Genomic DNA, 15,259 nt, shown 5'->3' with positions numbered 1-15,259 from the left:
ACCCCCTCCCCCCCCCCCCCCTCCAGCATCATTTTAAACACGGTTTGCTTGTCTCCTGTGGTTTATGACACATCCCCACAAGCACTTGCACTGGCACAGCTGAAAAGGCAGGTGGGGGAAGAAGGGAGGACCTAAGGAAGCCTGACCTGGCAGTACATTTTCACCACATTAGGGCTTTAGGTTTTGCTTGTTCTGTTGCCCTCAGTACTGTCTGTGGGTTTTTTTGTTCTTGTCATCCTTGTTTTGAATTTTTATGTGGACTGGCTGGCTGAGATAGCTAGATGCTTGAATTACCATCACTGGTGTGTTAGGGGCATTAGCTATCATTTCTGTTCGACTCTGGCTATGCTGTGCCTTACGGGTTTGCTCTTCTACTGCCTAATCCCAGGGAAAGTGGGAGTTGGTTGAGAGAAGTTGCAAACCTAAATGGTCACTTTGGTTGAGGAAGAGGACTTGAAGTTTTTCCCTTACTGAGCGTCTGTGCTTTCTGACTGAGGCATTCATGGGCCAGAAGATTTTATGAATCCATAGGTCTGTCTGGATCCCTGACCACAGTAGTACAAGTGGTTCATAATTCATCCAATGTGTTTATCCTTCCAACACTTCTCTTTTTTAAGAAGTACTGTCTTCTTTTTTTTTTTTTCTTCTCTCCCTCCCCCAAACTAAGGTGCAGAGATTAAAGAATTTATCAACTGCACACACAAATCTGAGACTTAGCTGGGAACTGAATCTATAACTTTTAAGTCTCTGGCCGTCAGCCTTCTCTTTGGACTGTTACTTGCAATGCTTGTAGTTGGAGACGTTCCTTTCGCTTTGTCTCCAAGAGGGTAATTGCCCTTAGATGCAGTCGTCGATGAAATTATCATTCTTCTGTAGTCAGCTGATCAGATGGTGCTTTTCTGAGGTTATTTTTCAGAAATCACTGAATACACAATGAGGGAGTTTACTTCGTGTACTCCCATCCAGACAGGTGACTAATCTAACCTTTGAGATCGCACTGTGTAGAGGTTTGTTATAGTGCATGCAATTCAAATTGCTGATGAGGGTGAATAGAGCTGTGTGTGACTTTTATGGGCTTTCTTAGTTGTTTTTTTTTTTTTTTCCCCTTCCTCTGTACTTCAGAATTCCATGTGAAAAGGCCTCTGCACTTCTGCTGCTAATATGTTTCAGATGTGAACTATAAAGATGCTGGAGGTAAAACTTCAATGAATATAGTAATACCATAAAACTGTAACGTTAACGTTAAGGCAACATCTAAATCTGTTGGTTTCCAAGGAATGCTGCAAAGATTTTGCCCAGCTATTTGTGGTCTGAATGGATTCAGTTTAAGAATACTCCCATAAATATGAGGGATAATATTTCCTTTTGCATTCAGTATGTTGAAATAATTGCATAGGGTCCTTGGGACTGACTTTTCTGCATCATTTCTCTTACACAAATTATTAACAATAAACCAATGGTAGGTCAGATGTGTAGCTGCTGCGATTCACTGAAATCTTTTGAATGAAAACTGGAATGAATTTGGTGCTTTTTGTTTGCTTTTTTAGCATGTATTGTGCTAAACAGCTCTTGGCGTAATATAATTTGTAGTGTTCAGTATTGTTCTTCAGTGGGGTCTAAAGACATTACCATCTCTGGAACTCATACTTAAATTTTCTTGCAGTTTCACAAAGGTTTTTTTTTTGTTTGTTTGTTTTAAATCATTTGAATAACCGTAATTCTGCTTCTCTGTTCCGGAACAATTGTACATTTTTGGGTCTGCCCATATTTCACTTCAGTAAGCAAAATGGTTGCCTGTTTCCACTTCTTTCTTTGAAAGAAATTGGTTATAAGTGCTTGAGTATGCTGGACAGGATTTAAACTTGAATTTTATGTTGTGTTGGTGAAAGCTTTGCCTAGTGATAAAATGTGTGAGGGATGTTTGAGAGATATGCAAGTTATTTTGTTCAGCGTAGCAGTGAGAAAGTTCATATGGTTGGGAGTGCAATTAATTAACTAAATTATTCTGGAAAACTGAAATTAAATTCCAGTTTTAATATTCTGCCTGGGGAAGTGATATTGCTTGTTTCTTCAGCAGTGTCAGAACATATGATGGGTTGAAACTGTTTTAAGCTGCTTTAATAATTTAACATAGGAAGAAGATATTGTGTAAATAGTTTCATTTTAGATGGTGCTGGGTATACACGATGCTAGTCACCAGCGAAAGAGGGATGATGTATTTTTGTGCACAAGGGGACATAATAGGTTGTATGGATGTGGGTGGGAGCAACTGGCAAGTAATTTATTAATTACAGAAATAAAGTTAACTAATGTAATAGTGTTATAATTACAGAAGGTTTCCAGGGCACAGGTCTACAAGGGGACAATCCAGTATTTCACATTTAATTCTTCTCTTTTGTTTTAGGCTCTGGACGTTGACCGAACTGTTCTCTATAAAATGAAGAAATCTGTCAAAGCCATAAACATATCTGGTCTGGGTAAGTACATAATAATTCCTGGTAGTTTATAGTTGTGAAATTGGAAGATTTAAACAGTCAGTCGTCTTACTGAATCAGAAAGAGTTATATGGGTAACTCTGAGAAGAGAAAAATGTACATTTTAAATAGCAGTCTTGAACTAGCTGCTTGATCATGAGTTCAGTAAGGATGAAATTTTGTGAGGTAGCTGAACCTATCTAGCTGGCATACTGCTACCAAGTGGGGAAGCCGTGCTCTCCTCTTTCCACCTGATCTGGGCTACCTGCTCCTTTTGCCACCCCCGGTGCTTGGCAGATCCCTAGATGAGATTTTTTAGCTCATATAAAGCTGCATATGCAGTGAAATCAACTGGGATTAGATGACCACCTGAAGTGGTAAGGCATACGTATCATCGAAAGCTGAGGGCATGGGAGGGGTGAAATTACTGTCTTTGGCAGCAATAAGAAGCTACGTAGGCTCTACTGCTTTGTGAAACTTTATCCTTCCTGATGGCTTCCAGTTACGTATGTTGAGAACTTCATGACAAGAGAGAGCTGATGAGCTGCAATTTTTTATTGTCATGAATGCCCCAAGTCAGATATTTCTCTTACAATGCTGATGAAAATACAAAGAACTGTTGCTGCATGCATTTTCATATGTGTGCCAATCTCATAGAGTTTTGTGTGTTCATCTGCTGTGAAAAAATAACCGAAGCTTTTGTTTTTGTGGATCAGCAGCATTTTGTGAATAAGAAACAGCATTTGTTTTTGTGGATAAGAAACAGCATTTTTTTGGCTTTTGTTCTCGCTTTGCAGTTCATAGCAATTAGAGCTAACAAAACCTGTATTATATGCAAAATAAATAGGCCTGGAGACCTTGGAGAGCCACCAGTATCTGACAGAACTTGTGAGCATGTTGGTGTTCAGATATAAGGTTATAACAAGAACTGCTGTTGTGGTATAATTCTTATCAGCTAATTGAAAGGAAGTTCCTTCTTGCCTAACATAATGAAGCTGTTATCTTTGGATCGTGGAGGGTCCAGTTTAAGATTTGTCTGGAGCTGTGTCATCTGTTACATATTTATTTGGCACCCTTTCATCTGTTTTTTTTGTTTGGTTGGTTGGGGTTTTTTTTAAATTTTTGAGTGCTTGACTATGCCTCATAATCAGTGTACTTGTTAGAGCATTGTAGCAAATCACTACAGTTTTTGCATAAAATCAGTACCTTGCCTAGTTTTTAAATTCATGCTGCCCAATCTTGACAATAAAGGTTTGGAGGCATTTATCTTCCACCACCAGAAATATCACTAACTCAGCCACTTGCCAGCCCTTGGGGTTTCTTTTGACAAAACAAAAACTGTGGCCCTGCACTCATAAGAACACAGTTACTGGATTTTTAATATAGGTGCCCTGAGTATTAAGTATACATGTTTTGGCTTTCTTTTTTAATGTGTGAATTTAGAAACTGTTATGGAGGATTAGCTAGTGACTCCAATTTGTACATGATTTAGTTTCTTACTTAAGAAAAGCCTCTAAACCCTCAAACAAACCTAGCTAAGATTTCTTTTTTTGATGGATTCCAAACCTTTTGTTTGTAGAGAAACTTTTAAAATCCATCAGGAAGAAACCATAGGGCAGGGAGAGTATTTTGAAGGGTTGCATGAAAGAATATAATTTTATGTTCTTCAGAAGGACTTGTGGAGTACCAGCTCAGCTAATAGTATTGCTGCAATAACTACCATCAGCATTCTGAGGAATGTCTCAGAACTGCTGTTGAGCTGCTGGTTTGTTGGCCTTGTTTAATCTGATACATCATAGATCCAGAAGAACGGTCCCTAGGATGCTGCGGAATAGAAAACTCTTGGGGATGCTGTATGGAATAGAAAGCTCTTGTTTCTTAAGGTGAAAAGTCAGCATGGTTCAGCTGTTGATTGCACATCTAACTACAACAATTAATGGTAGCAGCCTTTTCACCTTGTTTTCATGCAGTGGCAGCCTTCTCTTTTTGCTGTATGAACTGTGCCCTGTCCTCCTCCCTCACCTGGGTTCAAATATGCTAAGCTGGATGCAGGAAAGAGTAAGAATGCAGAAAGCAATATGGAAATAATTCACCTTACGGGGTAGCTGTGTAAACTAGAGGAGTTGCGACCTGCCACATCCTATTTTTTGCTGTCTGTGCCAGTTCATTCAAAGCTTGTTCAGGTGTGTGTACGTCACACAGTAGTATTGGTTGAACATCCTTACTTCATCCTACAGCTCAAGTAGCAAAAAGTTTGCTAAGTGCTCAGCCCCTGCTGTTGATGCTGAGGAAAAATAAGTACAGTTCAATGCTAGGACTTAGTTTTTAAATTGAATGGCTCTATGCAAACTATCTTTTACAGGCTGCAAATTCAAGCACTCAAGGTAGAAACTTGTAGAATTAATGCCGTTTGTGTAACTTCAATTCTGCATGTACATTATGACAGTCTTTAATTAGACAATATTATACCACTACTCCACAGGGGTTTAGTTTCATATATTGGAAATTAGAGAAAATTTGTAGCCACTTGAGAAATAAAGTTCTTGAACGGCTGTCCAAATAGTGATGTGAACAGACAGGCTTGTTTTTAAGTTGGAGCATGCTAGGTTTATTGAACTAATTCATAGAAATTTGGAGAAAGGACATTGCATCAAGAATCCTTTGGATATTAAATGTGTTGACAAATGGGCTTGAAATGAAACTGGATCATTGCTTGTTTGAACAGATTAATCCTCTCTAAATAATCTTTTATTTAGGTTTATGCTGGTCTTGTGTAATGACCAAGAAAGGGTCTTTGTTCATATTAATGCATCATTTGTTTTCTAGGGTGTGGGGTTTTTTCCTGACTTCCTTTGAAGTGTTAGAAATTGGCCACAGCTAGAATAAGAAATAGGCAACATCAACTTTCTCAGGTGCCAACTTGGTGTGCTTTGTCCATGTGCTTAAGCTTGACATGGTCACTAAGCTTGGGTTCAGAAACACTTTTTGTTTTATTCCACAGATCAAATTGACATTTTATGCCTGTCTAAACAAGCAAGTAATCTGGTGTCCTAGGAGTGAATCAGTAGGTTGAAGTAGTTAAGACTGAGGCCCCTCAGTTTTCCTTTATATTTGAATCAGGGGAACTTGCTTTAGGCCTAGATTTCCTCTCGTTCCCTAGGCTGAATAACCCCCCAACACGTGCAGCTCAAACCTTTCTGAAAGGCAGAAGCGTTAGCTGTGTGCTGGATGACTTGCATTGGTGCAGCCCACACAGTGATTCAGAACCTAGTATCTCCGTTAAACACTGGATCGCTTCTGGGGCAGAGCTTCTGGTTTTGTTGTCTCAGAAAGGAATCTAGTTGTCGTGAACCAAAAGTGCTTTGAGAACTGAACTGGCCTGTGGTAAATGCAGACTGCTAGGGTTTGCTTCAGATCCCCACTGCTGCTCTGAATCAGAGAGCTAACATAGATACAGGGTTTGTCCTCATCTGTAATGTAGTTTGTAGTCCCATTTCCTAAGATGACCTGAGAGTGTTATTTGATCTATTGCCTTCTATTGTAGAGATCCAGGACTCTGCCAACACAATTGATCTCCTGTTTCTTTGTTCAGCACACAGTTAAGCATAACAGCACACAGTTAAATTAGAGAATGTTAATAAAAGACTCTAAAAGTTCATTATAGGAGTTGGGAATTGTTATGTGGTTATAGTGGAGAAATATTGTGGGTCTTTCTAGAGTGGATACCTGTCAGATGATTGTCTTGTCTTGATGACACATTGTCCTTTGTACAGCATGTGGATAGATACACATAAACTAGAATTAGTGAGATACATAATCTTTCTGGCATATCAGCATTAAAATATAAATAATAAATGTTTATTGTATCAAGTAAACATTTTTAGCAAGAAATCTTCTGAATTTTTTTTTTTTAAAAACTCAATTGTAATTTCAATAACTTTTTATCTACTGATGATATGTTCATGTTTTGCTCTTTTTGAAGCTCACGTGGAAAATGAAGAACAGTACACACAAGCACTGGAGAAATTCGGAGGCAACTGTGTTTGCAGGGATGACCCAGATTTGGGAACAGCATTTTTAAAATTTTCTGTGTTTACAAAGGAATTAACTGCACTCTTCAAAAATTTGGTAAGAATTACTTAAGAAAAACATGTTGAAATTTTAAGGCCATTACGAAGGCTGTATTTCTGAATTATAACAGCTCTTCATGTTGAAGACAATTTGTGTTTTAGCAACCACTGTTCTTAAAAAATTCTCAGCTTAGGAAAATGTCTCATGCCCTAGCCTTTCCCCTTGCAAAACTCAAAAAAAACCCAAAACCCAAAAAACCAAACCAAAATAACCCCCCCCCAAAACCAAAAACCAAACCACCACAAAAACCAAACAAACCTGACAAGAAATCCTCTTCCAATAATTCTTACATCTAAAAGCTTCCCACAATAAAGTAGTTACAACATGTATTATAAAACACACATACCAAATTGCTTTAAAATTGTAAAACCAGCAAAACCCAACTTGGTTTGCTCTGTGTTCATGTTACTTTTACTTTACTTTTTCACACTTTCTGTTTGTATTTATGAAGGGAGATTTGAGTGTCCCTGGAAGAGAGTCTTTTGCTTCTCAGGGAAGAGAGTCAGGAAAACAAAATCAAACATAACGCTATAATGACAATAGTGTCCACTGGGGACCAATCCTGCGACTGAAGCCAGTAAGGCTTAAAAGCACCCTTCAGTGAGCCAAATGGGATGGAGCCAAATGGAAGAACGGAAGTTTTAACTATGAATGGAGAATTTTCAGCCTCAATTTCACATTAATCAGAGGGCACAAAAAGAGCAGATTCTGACTACATCCTACTAGCAAGAGCCTTTCCCATGTCTGAGTAAGTCCCAAATTTACTTGAAACCACAGAACTCTTGAACCAGGGGCTAGGAAGGGAAGATGACCCAGATTCCTACAAGCATTTAAAAGTCTGTCCCTGCTGAAATCAGTGGGGTGGAGACATGTCAAATGCTTTTGTGAGTCTACACCAAATGTCTGTAGTTTGCAGCCAGCCGGTCATAATCAGTTCCTTGGGGAATGTTTCCAGCTGATGGGATTTAGGGCAGTCCCATTCACTCCCTGATGCTGTCCTCTCTTTTTACCCAATCGTGATATTGATGAGAGAGAATCTAGCCCCAGATGTATTTATCAACAGTGAAATGTATTTCACATTGGTCATACTGATCTGAATATCTGTGGATGTGCAAATACTATCTGAGAGTACATATCAGAAGAGGCTTCCTTATTGAGTGTGAGTCAGTTAGTTATCCTGAGTCTGAGTCTCCCATATAGAGGTAGACTGCTCATATGGGAGGGGAAATAGAATGGGTCTTCCAATTGATACCTTCTGTTGACTAAAAACCCCTCTCTATCATATATTAATTGCAATATGGTGACTTCATTAAGCAAATGGATCTAGGAAATGTGATCTTTAGGTGGTTTTAAAAAGCAATCTACTAAAAGCTGCACCCCCCTCCCCAGAAAAACCTTTTAATGTATTATATTTCAAGGAGACTTTTAAAAGTTAAAAAATGTTGCTGTTTTACCAAAAATCTTAGCTATTTGTTCTCTTAAAAACAGTAATTACTATCTTTGCAAAATGTTTCTGACAAGAATAACTTTTCTTCCACAAACCGGAAAGGAAAATAGAAACAAAATAAATACTATAGGAAGTGGGATGAATGTTTTTATTACCTTTTCTTATCCATGTAAGTGTTTTGTGTGTCTTCAAGGAACATTTCTAAATCTTTTTGCTGTGAACTGCTTTTCAGTGGCAACTATGTATTTTTGCTTCAGTTTGTATGTATAAGAAGAGGATATGTCATGAGGTAGTAGCTAAGTCTTTAGTTTTTCTCAGTTTGTGATTCTGATTTTCTCTATTTTTGAAGCGAATAATTTTGCATGGATATGAATGTACTTTTTTTTTTTTACATTCCAATAGCATAGGCACCTTCTCTCTTCTTCAATACTCTCTCGTGAAGGACAGGTCTCTGTAAGGTTCTGCTCTTTCCTAATATGCTTCATATTGTTGAGGTTTGAAGTTTTTTGTTTTCTTCTGACTAGCAAAGGAAAACTGAATAAAGAGAGGAGCCTAATGGTCTTTGAATTTGGTGTCTCTTGAGGAAAATAGTTTCCTCCAGAAAGAAATACATGTGAAAAAAAAGCTGTAAACTTCATTATTGCTTGAAAATACCGTATTTATAAACAAGAATTCTAGAATTATGAAACAAAATTATAGTTTTATGTAACTTTGCCTATTAGAAGTTAATACCACTAGAATAAATTGTTGGTAACTGGTCACTTTGAAAATCTGTGCATAAGTTCACTGATGGAGGTCTAGTTTTCTAAGAGGGTATTGACTAGTGTAAAAAGTCCTATACAGTAGTTGGAAATAATTTGGGGTGATATTTTTTTATAGTCATAGCCATATGTGCAACAAGCCCCGTGCATTCTCACAGTGTGATGAAGTAACCAACTCTGAACACTTTAAGCATGTTGGCAGTAAAAACATCCCTCTCCTCTGGTGTTTCCTTGTAGCACCCAACGTATTTTGGTTGTAAATAGTTTCATCAAAAATGTAGCCAGGGCCATATAACCTGCTGCTGTTAAAAAAACATTCTGAAAGGTACTCTTTTTAAATTGACCTGTCCCTGGAGTTTCATAGGGTGCTGAATTTCCACAGAAGATTTTAGCTGAAATGAGTGGGGAATCTGCAAGGAAGTGAGAGGACATGTTCAGACTGGAACAGATGCCAAAGCTATTAACACTGGCAAAACCTTAGGGCTACTGTCAAGTTTTGCTTCGTCATATATTTTGCTTTTGTTTCTAGGAGCTGATGTGTTCTGTCAGCTCTTGGCCTGGGTGGCATTTAGAGCTGTAGCTCTAAAGTGCTTCTGCAAAAAGACTTTCCTTAAACTTGTCTTTAGTAAGGTAAAGGAAAGCCATTATACAGTTGTTCTGCTTTAACAGGGGTTTTAGGTTCTTGTTTTCTCTAATAAAGGTTTCCCAAAAGACTTTGATGTTTTCGTGGACTTATCAAGGCATCAGTGTTTTAAAATGTTTCATTAACAGCTGAAGTTTTTTTTCTTGGAATCCAATTATTCAACTGTAAACTATTCAAGTTAAAGTTTAGGTCTTGGGGTTTTTATATGTGTTTTGCTATGCTTCTTTTACGTGTGCACTTTTAAATAGTGCGTAAAACTCAAACTTTGAAGAACTTTGATTCTTCACATTTGAAGTGATTTATAAAACACATCTTTAAGGGAAGAAATAAATTGACATTAACTGTATATCAGGTCCTTGTAACTACTCACTTTAGCCTTTCTAACACATAGTTTGCATTGTTTGGATCAGTTTATGATATACTGTGCAATTTTTTTTCTCTTGCCATAGCTCCAATATCAAGCTACAAATTTTTCTTCCAGCTTCTGGATTAGAAATGTTTTTAAGAAGACTGAGCAGTCAGTATGTCTTTTTTGGTAGTGAACTATCAGAAAATACTAGAGGCATTTTCAGAGGCAACACGATACCTTTTGTGGCATGTACAGTATTGCTTCTTGATGGTAACCTCGGTGCTAATTCCTGACAGAATGGTAGTACTCACAGTTCCCAGGTGGTTAGGTCTGTATGGCACTTTCTTATTGTGTTAATTACTCTGTCTTCCTAATAAATTTAGTGCCAAGTGATAAAGGTGTGAGTCTTAATATGAAAAATGTTAGGACAAGGACAGGCTCATTGCAACATGTTTGCACTTTAAATATTTTTCCTTTAAATCCTATTCTTAGATTGCTGCACCAAGAAGAAATAAAATCTGTAGTTGCCTGTCATCTTTGTCGGCACTCCTTGAAAAGGGGTTCAATCTGTGAAGATGAAGTAGCTATTTAACAAATTCCATTTTCTGTATTTGTTGTTCTTCTACATAGACTTGTCCTTTCTTTTTCATTTATTTAAATTTAAAGCTAATGAAACATGCTGGATTGAGAGGCTGGAATCTGATATTTCCACTCTGTGGAAGGTAGCTGGGAGGAAGAGATTCCATGTGAGAAGTTTTTCTATTAATAATCCTTGGATTTTTAGCCAGGAGAAATAGAAGAACAGTGATAATATTTTTCTGACCATATGCTCCTGTTTTACTTCATTTTTTAAATATAGGAAGAAAGGAGATTTGCTTAAATGTAAGAGGTAACAAATAACAAAACTGAAGGAAGTATCTTTTCTGTATCATATAATGAGTTTAAGAAATTTATGCCCAGAATTTTCTTTCCAGGGTAACAGTTCAGACTAAGGTTTTTAAAAAAATGTTTGGTGCCAGAACCTTCACAAGCATATTTTGTTTAGTAGGACTCATCTTAGTTAAGTGCATTAAAAAAGCTACAGATACACATATTTGAGGTTGGAGTATTATATGTGAAGCTTAACGATTTAAGTTGCAGTGTTTCTGTTTTTCACTGGTGCACTTGAGGAAAGATTGGCTTAATGGTGAGAGGAAAAATATAAGAGTACTGTTTGATTTACACTTGTAAGGATATAAACTGAGATGTAATAATTCTTCCTTAGTGGCATGGGTTCAGCTCCACCTGGAATCTTATCTTTATTTACCAACAAGATACTGATCCAACTGGAAGGAATTCAGAGGACAGTAACAAAAAATTATGAGGGCTTGAATAGGTTGATTTATGAAGGAAGCTTAGAAGAATTGGAATTGTATGGTTTGCCTCACAGATAACTGTGATTGTGGAAGAGGAAAATAATAAATTGCATATAAATGGGATCTCACTGTGAAAATATCAGATGAAGTGTCCCAGAGAAAGCAATAGAAGCTTACCACTTAGGTGTTTTAACCTAGGTTAGAAAATGTGCAATTGGGAATTTTCCACTGGCAGGGAAGATGTGCTGGAATAACCTCAATTCTCTTTCTTCCTTTGCTTTTAAAATTCTTCACTTTATGCTTATAAGAATACCTTTAAAAATTTATTTCCTGTCATTTTGTGCTTGCACTTCCTAGTAGAGAAGTTCCCAGCCTGTAGTCTGTGTATTGGTGGTGGTACAGGGGCTGTTTCCAAGTTGTACATGGTGGCAATGCTTGGTACCTTGTGCGAAGGCATTTTTCTAGGCAGCTGAGCCAGCAGCTCCATGTGCACACTTAGTGGTGTTCAGCTCCTTCTTCGCTGGAGCCACTTTTCCTATGGCATACCTGGGTGGTGGGTGATGTCCCACCTCAGGCACCGGCCTGGTGGGACGCAGTTTGTGCTATGGACACACCACTGCGCTGCAGGTGGGGCAGAGGGTGAGGACAGCGGAAAGGCAGTGTTGTGTCCTTGTGTGCGAGAGGGAGGCATGGTGCAAAGGTGGAAGTTTGTGCTACAAGTCTTTGTTACATGATTTTGTGAAGTCTTGGGATTAGATGTTAAAAGCTTAAAGTTCAGACAAACTGCGTCTCATCTATAGTGGATGTTCTGATTTCCACTTGCTCCCTGCTGTGTTGATTTGCCTTGTCTTACTAAAGCTCACATCACTGGGAAAACTCTTGGAAAGTATTAAATCCAATAGTACTTGCCATAAAAAAATGAAAATAACTTAAACAATGATTTGTCAGTAGGCAGTACTACTGCCACTTGTGCACGCCCGAGTTCATTGGTGGTTGAGAAGCCCACAGCCAAGTACATGGACCGCATCTAGAATTTAGTAATGGCAATAGGAGTCATATCATACACTGTTTGGCTGCCTGAATTTTAGTTTAAATAGAAAATGTTCTAAGGTCTGCTCTATTTATCTGCGTGTTAAGAAAAGTATTTAACTTCTGAAGTAGTGAAAAGGCTTTTTTTTTTCTTTTTCTTGGATTTAGAAAACAAAACCTATTGAAGTACTGCAGGCACCAGTATCCAAAACTGTTCTGGAAAAGACTCATTAAAGTAATCAGGGGGGCTGGCAAACGAAGAACTTCAGTGTTTAGCCATAGGCTCTTAAACTACTTGAAATCTTCTTCCCCCTTCGCAAATGTTGGCTGACCTGTTGCCTCTGCCATCAGTTCTGGCAGCTACATGTTTGTTTATTTTTACGTTCTCCCTCCTGCCATTTCTTCTTCTCCTCCTCTGAGCCTTCTCCAACTTAGAAAGTTTTAATTTATTACCCTGTCTCTGTCATCTTATCTTCTTGGAAGCTATCAGAGGAAAACTGTGAGTCTGCCAAGCAGCAGTGTTGGAAGTGGAAACCAGGTCAACTATTTTTTCTTTCTTTTTTTTTTTTAAAACAGATGGAACTTGCTAGTGTTCCTCTGACACAGGATGACTTTAATTTCTGTGAAGCTTTCCTGCACCTTTGTGCATGTTTCTTTTTAAAGAATATTTTAAAACATAAAATAGTCAAAATGTAGAGGCAGTTGTATACATTTTAGCTCCCTGTGTACACACAGTAGGAGCTGCAGCATATTAATTCTTCTCTGCATGCCAAAAATGGGTCTATATTTTTAGATAGTTCAGCTTAAGCTTCTCAAGAAAGAGGGGAAAAACATGTAAGATCTTTCTTCTGTATATTGCTTGCTGATTTATAAATATGAGCAAGTATGATTCATCTAACTAGGTTAATAATGACAGGTTCATGCATTATGTATGTTTACATTTGTTGCAAATAAAATAGGAGCATAGGGAATACGACAGACTGATAATAATATACAGGTTATAGCACACAGAAGGAATTAATTTGAATAGGCAAATATTCTCCAAACTTTTAAAAAGAATGTTGGGTTTTTTCTCCTATTCTTTTTTTTAAAGTTGCTTTGGACTTCAGGCCCGATGACTTGAAATTCTAGGAAACATCCAGAACTGTTTTGGAGGTTGGTTGATGTTTACATGAATATGTCTGGGATAATACTTCAGGGTATGACATTTTTTCTTTTCTGACTTAAGGAAAAAACAGCTGTCTTGAGTCTGCTGTTGAGAAATGCTTTATTCTTGCTTTGCACCTATTTATCTGGATTTGAAGAATAATTAAATGGAGGCTATGAAGGTATTGATCTTCAGGTTAGACATTTGACTGCATCATACTAATAAAATAGAATAACAAGGCAGAAAACTTTGCATAGGATGATATCTTAGATGAGACCTCTTCTGCTTCTCCACCTGGGTAGCCATTCTGGATGTGCGTGTCCATAGCTGTACCTGCCTTCTTCTAGAAGTTTTCATTTTTTTTTACCTAAGTTTTGTGTGATTTAAACCTTTTCACTTATCTCCTATATCACTATCTCCTATATACAACATAAAATTTTATTAACTTTGAGCATGGTTATGTTGATATGCAGATGTTGTTGTACTGCTGAGAAGTTATGAGGTGGATGGTTTCCAGCACTGCCAGCTAAGCATGTGTAGATGTTGCTCATTCAATTTTTATAGGAATTATTTTAAAAAAAAACACAGAGAGTTGAAATTTAACTTGTTGATTCTAAAGGGCTGTGGTTGAGTCCTGCAGCTTTTTGGGGAGGAAGAAAAGTAGGGTGGAGGAGGGGAAATGTGATTCGTGGTAACAGTTTAAAAGACCAGATTTTCTATATTTCTTCAACCTTCCTATGCAGAGGCAGTCTCTTTAACTTTTAAAATTGATGTATGTTCACTTTCTCTTTGATTGCTGGCTGAAATTTCAAGCACATACAGTAAGGTAGTATCTTTGAAGAGGAAGGGTGGGGGTTTGGGGGCTTGGTTTGTTTGTTTGTTTTAATAGCAGCTGTTGAGTACCACTGGGGATGGGACATCTGAGTCTGTTCTAGTGAGGCCACCAAGTAACTATAGGGTGATAATATTTTGTATTTTTCCGTTCTGGGGAGGCTGAAGCATCACAATTGGAAATATTTTTTCTTGAAGTTCCTGTTAGTGTCCTTTTTTCTCTGGATCGGTTATGCTAAAAGGGACATTGGTGTTCCTGACATTGTTCCTGAAGAAACAGAAGCATTTGTTGCTACATGATGCAAAGTTCTTTCTGTACTTTGAACGTTTGAAATCCATCTCCATATATGCATTTCAGTGCTTCTTGAAAAAAATCACATTTTAAAAGAACAGCTAACAATAACATCAAAAAAAGAAACCCATCCAAAGGCAACCTTCACCAAACTGCTGCAAAAGTTATTCTGATTTTTTCCACCGTGTGGTTCTGAAATACTCTGTTTTTTACTCTTCAGTGCAATCCATTTGAATTGTTACAGTTTAAACTCTGTGCCTAGACATCATGGCCCATACCTTGAACATTTGCCCTGAATCATAAAGGATTGGACATGAAGTCTTTCTTTTCCTTGTGCATGCTACTTACTGTCTTATTCCTACTGTCCTTCTTCATTCTTCTTCCTTATCAAAATATTATCGTACAGATACTTATCTAAAACCATGATTATTTTACTGTTGTCTTAATTTGAAAATTTTTTTTTTCTTCTTGAGTTACTTGCATACTCAAGACCTTGTAAAATCCTTATTTCAAAGTTTGTGCGAGATAAAGAAGGCAGATGTATTACTTTTTAAAAATACTTGGAAAATATTTGAATAGGGGCTTTTTTACAGGCCAGCGTTCTTTGTCTTTATAACTTCTGTCAGAGTAAGATGCTAGGTATTGTGAGAATAGCAGATAGGTTTTGTGGAATAGGTCTGAAGAGACTGGAAAATAAACAAGATTAATTTAAAATATACTGGTGAACTTAAAACATAAGTACTGAAAAATTGTATGATTGTTTTCATATAATTTAAACACTGAAATCTGGCAATGTAAAA

The 15,259-nt window shown here is 37.5% G+C and overlaps 1 protein-coding gene across 1 annotated transcript in view; it reads left to right on the top strand.

The window, feature by feature from the left end:
• ASAP2 (ArfGAP with SH3 domain, ankyrin repeat and PH domain 2) overlaps positions 1 to 15,259 on the top strand; it is a 168,825-nt gene that overhangs the window by 95,577 nt on the left and 57,989 nt on the right. Inside the window, 2 exon segments of the mRNA XM_009332513.1 lie at positions 2,333 to 2,477; positions 6,457 to 6,602. Coding sequence (XP_009330788.1) covers positions 2,333 to 2,477; positions 6,457 to 6,602 — 291 coding nt within the window.

This window comes from Pygoscelis adeliae, unplaced genomic scaffold (assembly GCF_000699105.1).
Source record: "Pygoscelis adeliae isolate BGI_AS28 unplaced genomic scaffold, ASM69910v1 Scaffold168, whole genome shotgun sequence".
Lineage (NCBI taxonomy): Eukaryota > Metazoa > Chordata > Aves > Sphenisciformes > Spheniscidae > Pygoscelis > Pygoscelis adeliae.
This window is presented reverse-complemented; position numbering and strand designations above follow the sequence as displayed.